The sequence below is a fragment of the Musca vetustissima genome, unplaced genomic scaffold (assembly GCF_032173495.1).
Source record: "Musca vetustissima isolate MV318-11 ecotype Yass unplaced genomic scaffold, APGP_CSIRO_Mvet_v1 utg54550, whole genome shotgun sequence".
Classification (NCBI taxonomy): domain Eukaryota; kingdom Metazoa; phylum Arthropoda; class Insecta; order Diptera; family Muscidae; genus Musca; species Musca vetustissima.
The window spans coordinates 19,428-35,225 of record NW_026886493.1 but is presented as its reverse complement, the minus strand read 5'-3'; the positions used below and the strand labels follow the sequence as shown (position 1 = coordinate 35,225).

The 15,798-nt window shown below is 33.3% G+C and overlaps 1 protein-coding gene across 1 annotated transcript in view; it reads left to right on the top strand.

Annotated features, from left to right (window-relative positions):
- The window catches only part of LOC133333977 (neuronal acetylcholine receptor subunit alpha-7-like), a gene marked incomplete at its 5' end in the record, with an annotated part of 70,062 nt that overhangs the window by 41,657 nt on the left and 12,607 nt on the right, over positions 1-15,798 (top strand). Inside the window, 2 exons of the mRNA XM_061542285.1 lie at positions 3,124-3,304; positions 10,183-10,258. Of these exons, the coding sequence (XP_061398269.1) occupies positions 3,124-3,304; positions 10,183-10,258 (257 nt within the window). The remainder of the gene's footprint in view (positions 1-3,123; positions 3,305-10,182; positions 10,259-15,798) is intronic.

The window sequence follows — 15,798 nt, the reverse complement described above, 5'->3', positions numbered from 1 at the left end:
GATATAGCTCCATATATATTATTTATTTTAAAAATCCACGCCTATCAAGGGTCCATATATCTTTCGATTTAAAAATCGAAATTTGGCATAGCCTATAAATTAAGTCTAAAAATATGTGTGTTAAGTTTCGTAAAAATCCACGATTATATAACTCCATATATATATTTATTTAAAAATCCACGCCTATCAAGGGTCCATAAAAAATATTTATTTAAAAATCCACGCCTTTTGCAAGGGTCCTAAATTAATATGATGTGTGTTAAAAATCCACGAAGATCGGGTCCATTTAAAATCCACTCCCATATATATTTAAAAATCCACGCCTATATATTTTCCATAAAAATATTTATTTAAAAATCCACGCCTATCAAGTTCCTAAAAATATTTCGATTTAAAAATTTGGCATAGCGTAATGAATTGGTCTAAAAATATTTGGTTGTTTCGGGAAAATCCACGCCTATCATATAGCACCCACATATTCATATATATTCGTCCGATTAAAAAATATGTTTTAAGGGACTTTGTATTGCACTTCTGTTACCATCTATGTAAATTTTCAATAGTGTTTTCCCTATCCTCTCACCCCTCTAGTTTTTGTTTGTTTCAATACCGAAGTTTTGTTAACAAAACAAAACTGTTTGTGTAATTGATAGTAATGACAGAGCAGTGCAGTCAAGTCCATAAAAATATTGTAAATAAAAATTTTTTCGCCTTGTCTCCAACAAATATTTGCTTTAAAAATGCCGAGTTGTTGTTGTTTTTGTTACATAAAAATATTGCCATTTAAAAACTGGAGCCTATCAAGTTGTCCATAAAAATATTTACTTTAAAAATCCACACTTTGCAAGGGTCAAAGTGGAAATATTGTGATTTAAAAATAACTACTATTTTTAAACATTGTTGCAATGGTAAAAATCCACGCCTATCAAGGGTCCATAAAAATATTTATTTAAAAATCCACGCCTATCAAGGGTCCATAAAAATATTTATTTAAAAATCCACGCCTATCAGCGGCCCATAATTTTTTTTTTTACATCAATCCCTAAATTTTTTTTAAATCCAGTTGTGAGGATGGTCCCTAAAATAAAATTTATTTATTTCCACCTACCTTTTAATATATTTATTAATAAAATCAAATCTGGTGCATACTTTCAGGCGAACAGCTGCATTTAAAATTCCCTTTCAAATAGAAATTCAATACAATTGCAGTTTTACTAGTTGTAGTCTCCCACTAACCCTATTAGTTTTGTGGTCACCACATATATGTATATGATCAGATTTTTATGACAGCCATAAAGAAAATATAAGTACATCGATTTGCCATCAACACGGCCATTAAATATATTTTTTTATTATTATTTTATGGTCACATCAGTTCTGTCACCCTTTTTTTTAAATGGGGCATGGCAAGCCATTCACTTGGTTGGGATTTTTCGCAATAACGTCAACAGAAAATGTCAACTGGCAGAATTCGTGTAACCAAACCGCCCTCTTCGCCTGGCTGGCTTGCATGCAGGTCACAAGTTTTTATATACAATATGGTCCGGTATTTTGAAGCTTATAAATCATTTTTATTGCCAATGGCCATGTTAAGTGCGTTATATTGTTTCCGATTCGTTTCGTTTGCTATAGTGGCCAAGCAGCAGCAGCAGCAGCCAGGCAAAAAACCAGTCAGCCAGCCATTGAGTCAACCCAGCAGTCACTTAGTCACTCACTCAGTGATGTAGGCATTTTCTATGTGTGTGTGTGTGGCGCCCAACAAAAAATCCTGTTTTAAAAAATATTTCCGTTTGAGTGTAAAGAATTTTCGCAATTGTTGTCCTCGTTGTTGTTGTTAATACTCATATGAATATATAGATGAAGTCGAGCGAAGGATTTCTGTTATTGCCATATTGGTATTTGCAGTATTCCTTTGTGCAACAATTTCTTTGGCTTTTAACTTTCAATCGACAAAAGTTTTTATGCTATTTTCTTTATTGTATTTTTTTTTTGGTTCGGAGAAGAGGAAAGAAGTATGTAGCATACTTTTGAGCTGAATTGAGTGCGATATTTGTTGGCCACCCACCATTCATTGAAAGTTTGGTAAATTGACTTAATTCCTTCTTTTTTATTGGCACGTGTTGTGATTGTTTCCTTTTTGAGATTTCAACGTAATAGTTTTGTAAAGGGTAATATGAAAATTCAACTCTTGCAGGATTCCCTCAAAAAATAGTTTTTAAAAAAATCCACGCCTTGCTAAGTCTCTCAAAAAAAAGTTTTTAAAAAAATCCACGCCTTGTTAAGTCTCTCAAAAAATAGTTTTTAAAAAAATCCACGCCTTGTTAAGTCTCTCAAAAAATAGTTTTTAAAAAAATCCACGCCTTGTTGGAGTCTCTCAAAAAATAGTTTTTAAAAAAACCACGCCTTGCAGGAGTCTCTCAAAAAATAGTTTTTAAAAAAATCCACGCCATATAGGAGTCTCTCAAAAAATAGTTTTTAAAAAATCCACGCCTTGTTGGAGTCTCTCAAAAAATAGTTTTTAAAAAATCCACGCCTTACAGCAGTCTCTCAAAAAATAGTTTTTAAAAAAATCCACGCCATATAGGAGTCTCTCAAAAAATAGTTTTAAAAATATCTACGTCTTGTAGGAGTCTCTCAAAAAATAGTTTTTAAAAAAATCTACGCCTTGTTGGAGTCTCTCAAAAAATAGTTTTTAAAAAAATCCACGCCTTGTAGGAGTCTCTCAAAAAAAAGTTTTTAAAAAAATCCACGCCTTGTAGGAGTCTCTCTAAAAATAGTTTTATAAAAATCCACGCCTTGTTGGAGCCTCTCAAGAAATAGTTTTTAAAAAAATCCACGCCTGGTAAAGATTGCTTAAAAAAATATTTTTTAATAATCCATGCCTTGTTCTGAGCAATTGAAAGCATTATTTGTATGAAATAATTATATTTAAGTTATTTTAAGTAATTATATATTCACCTAAGTTAGCCTCTAAGTAAATTTCCCCAAACGAAATTATATATAAATTAAAAAAAATAATTTTAATTATTTGTAATATGTATAATTAAAAACCCACTCCTCCTACCACAAACTCAAATTAAAAAAAATACAATTTATATATATAAACAAAAAAACAACCTTTAGTGCTGATGAGGGATTCGATGGCACGTATCACACCAACATTGTGGTCAAACATAACGGCAATTGTCTGTACGTGCCCCCTGGCATCTTCAAGAGCACATGCAAGATAGACATCACGTGGTTCCCATTCGATGACCAACACTGCGAAATGAAATTCGGTAGTTGGACTTATGATGGAAATCAGGTAAAGTGTGTGTGTGTAAAAAATGTGTATGTAACATTTATAACAAAAAAGACAGGGAATCTTTAAAACACTATCACAACATCAAACATACAACAACAATAACATGGGAAATTTGTTTTTCAAACCACAATGACATCTTCCTTGGTTTGAAGTGACAATGAATTTCTCTCTCACGTTTTTATATTTCCATACAGAAAAAAAAAAAAAACATTTTTATTCACACATATCATTGTAACAACAAAAAATATTTGTTTTTACAAAAGAAATATACCATCAAACCTAACTGCAACCAATCACAACACCATCAATTTTTTATTACAAATTTTTCCTTTCAAACACTCAACTTATTTTTTTTTTGTATGATGGGCACGGTTTCAGGGAAAAGGGGAAGGGTATGGGAAAATTCAAATTTCAATAATTTCAATTTTAATATGGATTTTTGGTCATCAAACCTGCATGGTAAAAAAGAGTTTGATAAACAAACTCATGTGTATAAAGGAGGTTATGATAATCAAACCTCTATTGTAGGAATGGAGTTTTATGGCCAACTTTAAACACACAGAGGAGTTTGATGACCAAATCTACAAAATACAGTGGAGTTTAATGATCGAACTAATTTTCTTAAAGGAGTTCGATGATCAAATCCATAAATGAACTAAATTGTATGGCATGATGATCGAACTAAATTTTATGGAAGAGTTTGATGATCAAACTCAGATATTTTGTGGTCAATCTCATGGATGGTATGAAGTTTGATGATAACAATCTATATATAAAAAATATCCAGAGGAGTTTGATGACCACATCTACCACATACAGAGGAGTTTGATGATCCAACTAATTTTCTTAAAGGAGTTCGATGATCAAATCCATAAATGAACTAAATTTTATGGCATGATCGAACTAAATTTTATGGCAGAGTTCGATGATCAAACTCAGATATTTTGTGGTCAATCTCATGGATAGTATGAAGTTTGATGATAAAAATCAATATATAAAAAAAAATCCAGAAGAGTTTGATGACCAATTCTACCAAATACCGAAGAGTTTGATGATCCAACTAATTTTCTTAAAGGAGTTCGATGATGAAATCCATCAATTTTGGGTAGTTTAAAGGTCAAACTCGAGTATAATATGAGGTTTGATGACTAAAATCAAAATATAAAAAATAATTTTCCCAAACATCCCTCTTTTTAAGGAGTTTAATTAAAAAAAAAATAAATTAAATCCTACAGAAAATTATTGAAAATTTAATTGAAAATTCTACTTCCCCCTTTGGACCTTGCCACGCAACATCAAACATTTATTTTTTCTTGCAACATTTTTCTCAATACCGATTTCTAATTTATTTACTTATTTTTTTTTAACTGACAACACCTTTAAATATTTCCACACCGCTCAGAAAAAAACTGTTTCCAATTAACTCTATTTTTTATGAAATTCTAATTTCAATATTTCTATTTTTTTACAACAACAAAAAAAATACTAACCAACAAAAAAAAAGAGAAAATTATTAACAATCCACTGCGTTTTTGTGAATTGCAAAACCAGATATAAATACGAAGATATTTTTTTATTTTTTTTTTCTTTTTTTATTTAAAAACACACGTGTGAACATAAATATTTATGTTTGCAACCTACGAACACAATTTTCTAATACACTACAACACGTGATGAATTTTATTTTGTGATGGAGGTACAGTGGATATTTTATAGAAAAGGTGGAAAGGGGTTTGAACATAAAACTTGTCGGTATAGATGAGTTAGATTATCGAACTTGGCTGTAGAGGTGAGTATGATAGTCAAACTTGCCTGTATGGGTGAGTTTGTTTACCAAACTCACCTATACAGTTGAGTTTGATTATCAAACTGTATAGGTTGAGTTTGATAATCAAACTCACTCAACTGTATAGTGAGTTTGTTTATCAAACTCAACAATATAGATGAGTTTGATTATCAAACTCAACAATATAGGTGAGTTTGATTATCAAACTCAACTGTATCGGTGAGTTTGATTATCAAACTCAACTGTATAGGTGAGTTTGATTATCAAACTCAACTGTATAGGTGAGTTTGATTATCAAACTCAACTGTATAGGTGAGTTTGATTATCAAACTCAACTGTATAGGTGAGTTTGATTATCAAACTCAACTGTATAGGTGAGTTTGATTATCAAACTCAACTGTATAGGTGAGTTTGATCCTCAAACTCAACTGTATAGGTGAGTTTGATCCTCAAACTCAACTGTATAGGTGAGTTTGATCCTCAAACTCAACTGTATAGGTAAGTTTGATTATCAAACTCAACTGTATAGGCGAGTTTGATTATCAAACTCAACTGTATAGGCGAGTTTGATTATCAAACTCAACTGTATAGGCGAGTTTGATTATCAAACTCAACTGTATAGGCGAGTTTGATTATCAAACTCAACTGTATAGGCGAGTTTGATTATCAAACTCAACTGTGTAGTTTGTTATCATACTCAACTGTATAGGTAAGTTTGATTATCAAACTCAACTGTATAGGTAAGTTTGATTATCAAACTCAACTGTATAGGTGAGTTTGATTATCAATCTAGGCAGTAGAGGTGAGTTTGATCATCAAACTTGGCTGTGTGGGTGAGCTTTATCAACGAAATCTGCTGCAAAGGTGTGTTTGATCATCAAACTTATCTATAAATAGGAGATCGTTTTTCAAACCGAACTGTGTAGGTGAGTTTGATTACTAAATTGAACTGCATAGGTGAGTTTGATTATCAAACATAGCTGAAGAGGTTAGTTTGATTATCAAACTTGGCTGTACAAGTGAATTTGACAATCAAACTTGGCTATACAAGTGAATTTGACAATCAAACTTGGATGTAGGGGTGAGTTTGATTATCAATCATGGATGCAGAGGTGTGTTTGATCATCAAACAATGGGTGTAAGGTGGAGTTTGATTAACAAACTTGGTTGTAGAGGTGGGTTTGATTATCAAACTTGTTTTTAGAGGTGAGTTTGATCATCAAACTTAGCTACAGATGTTGGTTTGATCATCAAACTTGCCTGTAGAGGTGAGTTAGATCATCAAACAAGGCTTTATAGATGAGTTTGACCATCAAACTTGCCTGCATGGATGAGTTTGACACTCAAATACTTTATCTGTTGTATAAGATATTCACTGTTCGCCCATCCAACCCACCATATTTTTCAATTAATAATATTTTTTTACTGAAACAAATACACTTGCAATACACTAAAAACAAAAATAACAAAGACAACAAAAAGAGTACACCTACAAATTTTCTACGTAAAACTTCAAATAACAAAACAAAAATGAAAAACTCAATATTTCTACAAATATTAAAGCCAAAAAAACCCGATCACGTTCAGCTACGCCAACAACAAAGAACAACAACCCAACCTCCATGAAAAAAAAACAAAGGTCTTAATTGGAATCATGTGTGAAATAACTTTTTTCAAAAACACAAAAAAAATCTCAATTTTTTTTTATTTCTATTAAAGAAATCAATTCAAATGAAAAAATTCATTTCAACTATTTTGCATGACAGCAACAGAATAATAAATACAAAAAAAAACAGAAAATCGAAAATAAAACTGACAGCTGAAATCGTTACAGCGATTTCACTGATAAACAGTTTTATAAAATGCAACCACTAATTAAAAATTTTGTAGAAAATTTGTTCAATGAATTTGAAAAAAAATATCAAAGAAAAATGATGCGACAGCTTGAAAGTTGTTCGATGGACACAAATTGGAATACAAAATTTTTAACGTTTGTAAAGACTCTTAATGAAATTTTGAAAACAAAAAAAAATATTGAATACACACACCAACACTTACACAAACTTACAGTACTTTTTAGAAAAATTTCCAAAAAGGCGGAGAAAAGAATATTTTTGCTTTTTCTTTCGAGGTTTGAAAGGATTTTACAGTTACAACTAAGGGTAAATTTTACGGTTTAAACTATGATTTACAATTTTTCTCACACTCTCTTTCTCTCTCGCTCTTTATGGCTCTTTTTGACTCTCTTTATTCGCCCTTAGTTTTTACGGTAATATTTACCCTTGGTTTTTCGTTTTTTTAAGAAAATGGTTTTGATTTTTTGTAGTTAATTTTTTTTTCTTCGAATAATTGAAAGCCTTGGGAGGGAAGTCATACCGGATTTTTTGTATATATGTGGCTTGCAATAATTTTAAAATATAAGTTTGAACATAAAAATAATCCAAATAGATACACTTTATCATCAAACATGGCAGCAGAGGGGAGTTTGATGATCTTGACTGTAGAGATGAATCTTGACTGTAGAGATGAATTTGATTATCAAACATGGCTATGGAGGTGAGTTTGACCATCAAACTTGGCTATGGAGGTGAGTTTGATCATCAAACTTGGCTGCAGAGGTGAGTTTGATCATCCAACTTGGCTGTAGAGGTGAGTTTGATAATCAAACATAGCTGTAGAGGTGAGTGTGATCATAAAACTTGTCTATCGAGGTGAGTTTGATCATCAATCTTGGCTGCAGGGGTGAGTTTAATAATCTAACATAGCTGTAGAGGTGAGTTTGATAATCAAACTTAGCTGTAGAGGTGAGTTTGATCATTAAACTTGTGTGTAGAGGTGAGATTAATAATATAACATAGCTGTAGAGGTGAGATTGATAATCAAACTTAGCTGTAGAGGTGAGTTTGATAATCAAACTTAGCTGTAGAGGTGAGTTTGATCATTAAACTTGTCTGTAGAGGTGAGTTTGATCATCAAACTTGGCTGTAGAGGTGAGTTCGATTATTAAACGTGGCTGTAGAGCTAAGTTTGATCATCACACTTGGCTGCCGAGGTGAGTTTGATCATGAAACTTGTCTGCAGAGGTGGGTTTGATAATCAAACTTGGCTGTAGAGGTGAGTTTAATAATCTAACATAGCTGTAGAGGTGAGTTTGATCATCAAACTTAACTGTGGAGGTGAGTTTGATTATCAAACATGGCTGTAGAGCTAATTTTGATCATGAAACTTGTTTGCAGAGGTGAGTTTGATAATCAAACTTGACTGTGAATGCGAGTTTGATTATCAAACTCAACTGTTTAGGCGAGTTTGATTATCAAACTCAAATGTATAGGTGAGTTTGATTATCAAACTCAAATGTATAGGTGAGTTTGATTATCAAACTCAAATGTATAGGTGAGTTTGATAATCAAACTCAAATGTATAGGTGAGTTTGATTGTAAAACTCAACTGTATAGGCGACTTTGATTATCAAACTCAACTGTATAGGCGAGTTTGATTGTAAAACTCAGCTGTATAGACATCAAAATCGTCTGTATAGATAAGTTTAAATATCAAAGTCAAATGTATAGGAGAGTTTTATCAACAAACTTAGACGTAGAGGTGAGTTTGATCATCAAACTCAGCTAGAGAGATAAGTGTCATGATCAAACTTGACTGTATAGGTGATTTTGATCATCATACTCAACTATGGAGGAGAGTTTGATTGTCCAACTCAATTGTATAGGCTGGTTTGATCATAAAACTCAATTGTATAGGCTAGTTTGATAATCATACTTGGCTGAACAAGTGAGTTTGACCATCAAACTCAACTCTATAGGCGAGTTTGAGTATCAAACTCAACTGCAAAGACGAGTTTGATTATCAAACTCAACTGTATAGGCGAGTTTGATTATCAAACTTGGCTGAATAAGTGAGTTTGACCATCATACTCAACTCTATAGGCGAGTTTGACCATCAAACTCAACTGCAAAGGCGAGTTCAATCATCAAACTGATCTATATAGGCTAGTTTGATCTTGAAACCCAAATGCATAGGAGAGTTTGATTATCAAACTCAACTGTATAGGCGAGTATGATAATCAAACTCAAGTATATAGGCAAGTTTGAGTATCAAACTCAACTGTATAGGCAAGTTTGATCATCACACTCAAGTCTATAGCGGAGTTTGATCCCCAAACTCAACTGTATAAGTGAGTTTGATGCTCAAACTCAACTGTATAGGTGAGTTTCATCCCCAAACTCAACTGTATAGGTGAGTTTGATCCTCGAACTCAACTGTATAGGTGAGATTTGATCCTCAAACTCACCTATATAAGGGAGTTAGTTCCTCAAACTCACTTATATAAGGGAGTTAGATCATCAAACTCACCTATACAGTTGAGTTTGGGGATGAAACTCACCTATACAGTTGAGTTTGAGCATAAGGTAGTTAGATCATCAAACTCAGCTGCAGAGGCGAGTTTGGTCGTCAAATCTTGGCTGTATACAGGAGTTTGAGCCTCAATCTCCTCTGTATAGCTGAATTTCATCATCCATCTCTTCTTGTAAATTTTGTAAAATATTTTTTTTTCTAATTTTTGAACTCCCAAGGTCAATTTTTTTCAATTATTCAGAATCGCCAAAAATCTGTAAATCCCAAAATACACAACCGAACCAAAGGCAAGAAAAAAAATATTCTTTTCTCCCAAAAACCAATTTTTTACAAAAACCCCTTTTTACACATTTTTAAGTTCCATTTTCTTTTCCTTGATTTTTGTTTTTTTTTTTTTAATTTCAAACCCATCAAACAACAACAAAAAATAACTTTTCATTTTGGAATATTCATCTCAAATATAAAATATTGCAATTAATAATGTTGAAAAAAAAAACATATTTTCTATAAAAATCATTAATAACCAACCAACAACAACTACTACTTTTCTTTCAAACCACCACTACCACCACAACAACCCAAAAAAATGTTCCTGTGGAAAATATGTTTTTGCTGTGTGTGTGTGTTCGTTCGTCTCAAACAAATTTTTCAATATGTTCAAATATTGAAAAATCCATAAAAACGAAACGAAAACATTTAATTGTTTCAAAACAACACACAGTTGGATTTGGTTTTGAATTCCGATGATGGAGGGGATCTATCCGATTTTATAACAAACGGCGAATGGTATTTAATCGGTTAGTAAAATAAACAACAACAATTTATTTTTTTGTTTGTTCAAACAAATTTTGTTTGTCTATCTGTCTGTCTGTTTGTTTGTTTCCATTTTTTAAACTCTTACACTCTTCTATGTTCTCTGTTATTTCTAACTGTCTATCTGTCCAAGAAAAAATCCAAAAAATATTTTTGTCTGTGTTCTATGTCCAAAATATATTTTTATTTTAGTTGTCTATTTATAACCAAAGTCTATTGTTTTTAAGTTTTTCGTCCTTTTTTAATATTTTGGCAATTAAATTGAAATTTATTGAATTTTTATTTTTGAAAATACAAATTTTAAAAATATATTTTATTTTTTTATATTTGTGTATTTATATGTAAATATATAACAATTTTAAATTGATTATATTTTTTTATTTATTTGTGATAAAATTTATTATAAAAAATTATTTTTTTAAAAAGTTCCTATATTTGTATAAAACTTAAATATATGCATGATGTTTGTTACCATTTCAAGAGATACTGCCTTTTATAATTGTTTTTCATATTAAAAATTGAAAGAAAAAACTATTTATTCTGTTGTCTATTTTTCATACGTTGGGCGCCGTTTACATATATTAAAAAAATAAAAAATTGGCACATTTTGATTTAAATATATTTTTGCATTGAAATTTAATTAAATTCTAGAGTGAGGTCAAGCGAATGGACTTTAATCTTTTTTATTTAATTTTAATGAAAACCATCTACCAACTTGAGGTCAAAGGACCAAAACGTTGGGCGCCATTTAACATTATTAAAAACAATTGGTCAATTTTTATTTACAATATTTCTGCATTAAATTTTTTTATTAATATGTAGAGTAGGATCAGTCAAATCGACTGTGAGCACCCAAATTTTGTGGTCGTAGGAAAAAATCCTGCTCTATGTTAACATTTTTTATAAATGATTGCATTTTTATAATTATGAATTGTGTTTGATGTGTATGTGTTTTGTACAACCTGCATGATTATTTTTAATTTTGTATATATATCATAATTAATGTATATGTACATACAATCGAACTTAAATAATGCTAATTTGACAGTAGCACAAATTATAATTAATTTCATAACTCGAAGTCCTCATATGTTGATTTTTTTTTCAGACAACATTGGTTCGAGTTATGAAAATATTTCTGTAAACATTTTTTTGTCTGCAACAATTGGTCATTTGTTCTGAGTTTTCAAAGACTGAAAACCACATTTTTTTTATTCCAGCTAAGTAGAGGATTGGTCTTCTGTAGCCTGTCCCAGTTAATGGGATTGCCATCTATCGTTAACTAATAAAAAAACGCCCCCTTGAGTGCGCATTACAGTGGCTGTGATCCTTGGTTAGTTAGTCTTACCATTCTTCTCTGTTTGTCGTCACTCAGGCCATTACGATTTTTATACCCTACACAACTATGTTGTCAGGGTATTATAGCTTTGTGCAGCCCCAAGAGTTTGTAACGCCGCGAAATATTGGTCCTAGACCCACCTTCAAGTATACCGATCGTCATATCTCGACTAGCTGAGTCGATCTAGACATGTGTGTCCGTCCGTCCGTCCGTCCGTCTGTCCATTATAATTTGTAAACACGAACAGGCCACAGTTATGGACCAATCTTCACGAAATTTTGCATGTAGGATGGGTTGTGGTCAATGAAGACCCCTATTGTTTTTGGAATAGAGCAGTTAGTATTTAGGTGATGGTCGCTCCAGAGGCCGCAATTATGATCGAAACATCGCGATTTTTTTCATGGAGAAGGGGATCGGGCCATAGAATAAGCATGCCTGTTCTGCCAAAGATCGGTCAGTATTTAGCGGGTGAAATGGACCCTAACTTTTATGTGAAAAATGACAACATTTGTATTCTATAGCGTATATATTTACCACTGAAGGACGTAGACCCGAGAAGTTGATAGTATATCCAAGAGGAGTGGTTGATCTTTTAATTGATACCAATTATATTGTCGTAGGAACTCGGATGCGGTTGTTACACTTAAATATTTACAGGTGCTTACGTATTCAGATATTATTTAATAACTTATTACCACACTGGAGGGCGGAAATATAGCGCGGATCGCTTTGAAATGTTCCATGAGGTTCCAGTTATGGTCAAGGACAGCGCCTAAAATGTTAGGTGATGATCAGATAATAATTTTTTGGATGAAGTGGACCGAAAACTTAATTATTTGTATTTTTCGAGTCGAAAGCCGAACATCACAACACAACCCACGGTGAAGGGAATCTGGACAAGTATGTAGAGGGGCTGTACTGATTATTAGTAACATTTGCTGACCACTAGCCAGTCAAAAGTGTGCAAATATAGCGAAATATTGCCCAATCTCAGAATATAGAACCACAGAAAGTTAGATTTTCATTGAAGTTGTGTAGAGTATCGTATGGTCGGCCCCGTTCGACTATACTGCTCCGCTCACTGTTTTTTTTTTTTTTTTTGTATAAGGATCAGAAAATTCTGCGCAATTTCTTTTTACAAAAGCAAGTACCTTGTAGTTTTCAGAAATTATGTAGTCCAAATGCGGAACAAAAAACAAAGACGTATCAAGCATCCTAAATCTATCCTAAATCTAAGATGCTATTTGATGTTTTCAGAATATTATTTCCAATCTTAAAATTTGATTGGATTGGGTTTAAACACATATAAAATGAAACATGGGAACATTTTGGAATGTTTAACTCAAGCTTATTCTCCTCACACCACACAACTAAATTGATAAGATCATGAAACGATTCGACTTTTTTAAAAATTTGGAGATCATCCGCATATAAGAGGAAATTAGAGCTATGGAAACATTTTGATATATCATTAAAGAATACATTGAAAAGAATTGGCCCAAGGATACTACCTTGATGCACATCTATCTATTACTACTTTCCACACTCTGCCTGTGATATAGGAATAAAACCATGCAAGAAAGTTCGAATGAAGACCTAAGCTATACCCCTTATCCACTGAGAAAATAAAATTAAATCGAACGTACTTATATATTTGTAGCAACATATCCGATTTGCATCAATTTCAATAGGGTTTGATTTTGCTCTACATAAAGGAAGCGGCGCTGGACATGCACACATCGATTAAAAACATGAGCTTGTTCCATTAAAAAGAGCAAGACGAAAGCAGTGAGCACGGGACCGACCATACACAACTCCCATGAATACCTTTCGTTTGGTACAGCTTTATTTCTCCTCGAATTCCAATTACATCAGCCTGAAGGTGAAAGCTAGGAATAAAGTTCTGAAAGCTTTGACTGGTACCTCCTGGGGCAAGGACATACAATGGAGATCCTTGCAAACAACCCAAAATAATGCACTCCGAATTGCAATCGGCTGTGTCCAGATGAAGAGCGTCGATCACCTCCATGAGGAGACCAGAATGCTGTCAGTCAAGCACAGGGATGGTCCGTGTGACGTATTTTTAGGTTTTCGACTGTCAAAAAGTGTAAACGTCGAAAACGTCATATACCTGTATAAAATGTAATAAAAGTAGTAAATGTCATTTATATCAATATTATCAGCATATACAGTTATTTTCAAGAATATATATTATTTTTACATGTATCCTTACTAGAACTAAAAAAAATTCTAAATTTTTTTGAGATTTTATATGGATTTGAGTAAAACATGCGTAATTTCCAAATTGATTAATGGAAATAGCTATTTCGTCAAAAACCTAATGGATTTGGGTAGGTTTCCGACGTTTCTGATGTATGCATTATACGTCGGAAATGTATATCATTTACGTCACTGTTTCTGACAGGCCATCTCTGGTTAAGCAACATAATGTGTTGTTGACTAGACAGTTCATGCTGGCATGCTATCTGCCCTGTCATTCTAACCATTACACAGTGGTGGCAGATTCACCTCCGCGACTCATCCGCCAGGACTTCAGGCACTATAGTGATGGCATCCAAGACGCCATTCCATCGGACGTCAACAGATTGTCGATAGCGAACGCGATGAAATCCGTGCATCAATTGGCGGTCTCCGAAGCCATAAATGGCAACAGATGCAATAAAGTCCTACAACAACAATTACGGAAAGTGAGAGGCTTCTTCCTAACCAAAAAAGCGCATCCCTGGAACCCTAAACAGGTGTCCCTCCTGCTAGCAAAGCCATCGCGACGCACACTATGTATTCAATTGTCCGTCCGAGCCTAAGAGTCTGTTGCCTATAGTCTTAGAGGTGGCACAATTTCTCCGACAACCTTCTTCAAATCCGATTTCCTAACAATTAATTAATATATGTTTGTTTTCCTACTTCCGTTTTTTTCTATCAACATTTTCAGGAAAGAACATTCATCAATACCCAACCTGTTACAAAAACAACCATGAAAACCTATCATTCTGCGCTTCTATAGTCTGAGCCCCTGAGCAATAATTATCGATATTTGCATCCTCTGGGCCGATTTTAGGTCCTACAACAACAATTACGGAAAGTAAGAGGCTTCTTCCTAAACAAAAAAGCGCATCTCCGGAACCCTAAACAGGTGTCCCTCCTGCCAGCAAAGCCCTCACGACGCACACTACGTATTCAATTGTCCGTCCGAGCCTAAGAGTCTGTTGCCTATAGTCTTAGAGGTGGCACAATTTCTACGGCTACCCTCTTCAAATCCGATTTCCTAACAATTAATTAATATATGTTCGTTTTCCTTCTTCCGTTTTTATACTCTACACACAACTATGTTGTCAGGGTATTATAGCTTTGTGCAGCCCCAAGAGTTTGTAACGAAATATTAGTCCTAGACCCACCTTTAAGTATACCGATCGTCATATCTCGACTAGCTGAGTCGATCAAGACATGTGTGTCCGTCCGTCCGTTTGTCCATTATAATTTGTAAACACGATACAGGCCACAGTTATGGACCAATATTCATGAAATTTTGCATGAAGGATGGGTTCTGGTCAATGAAGACCCCTATTGTTTTTAGTAAAGATCGGTTAATATTCAGGGGATGAAATGGACCAAAAACTTTATTTTTGTCTGATTTTCCGCAATTATGGTCCGAACATCGTGAAATTTTACATGAAGAAGGGGATCGGGCCAAAGAATAAGCTTGCCTATTGTGATAAAGATCGGTCAATATTTAGCTGGTCAAATGAACCCTGACTTTTGTGTGAAAAATTGCAAAATTTTTATTCTGGGGCGTATATACTTGATCCTGAAGGACATATACCCAAGAAGTTGATAGTATATCAAAGATGAGTTGTTGTCCTTCAAATTGATACCAATTATGTGGCTGTATGTACTCTGATGTGATGGTTATACGTAGTTAGGTAAAGGTGACTATGTGCAGAGTATTACTATTACTCCATTAGAGGACGGAAATGTCGCGCTGATCGCTTTGAAATTGTACATGAATTTCCGATTATGGTCAAGGACGACGACTATAGTTTTCGGTGAAGTTAAGATTTCATTCAGGAGGTGTAATGAACCGAAAACTTTAATTTTGTCAGATTTTCTAGACGCTCTAGAGGCAATTATTATATGCAGAACATCACATATTTTACAAGGTGAAGG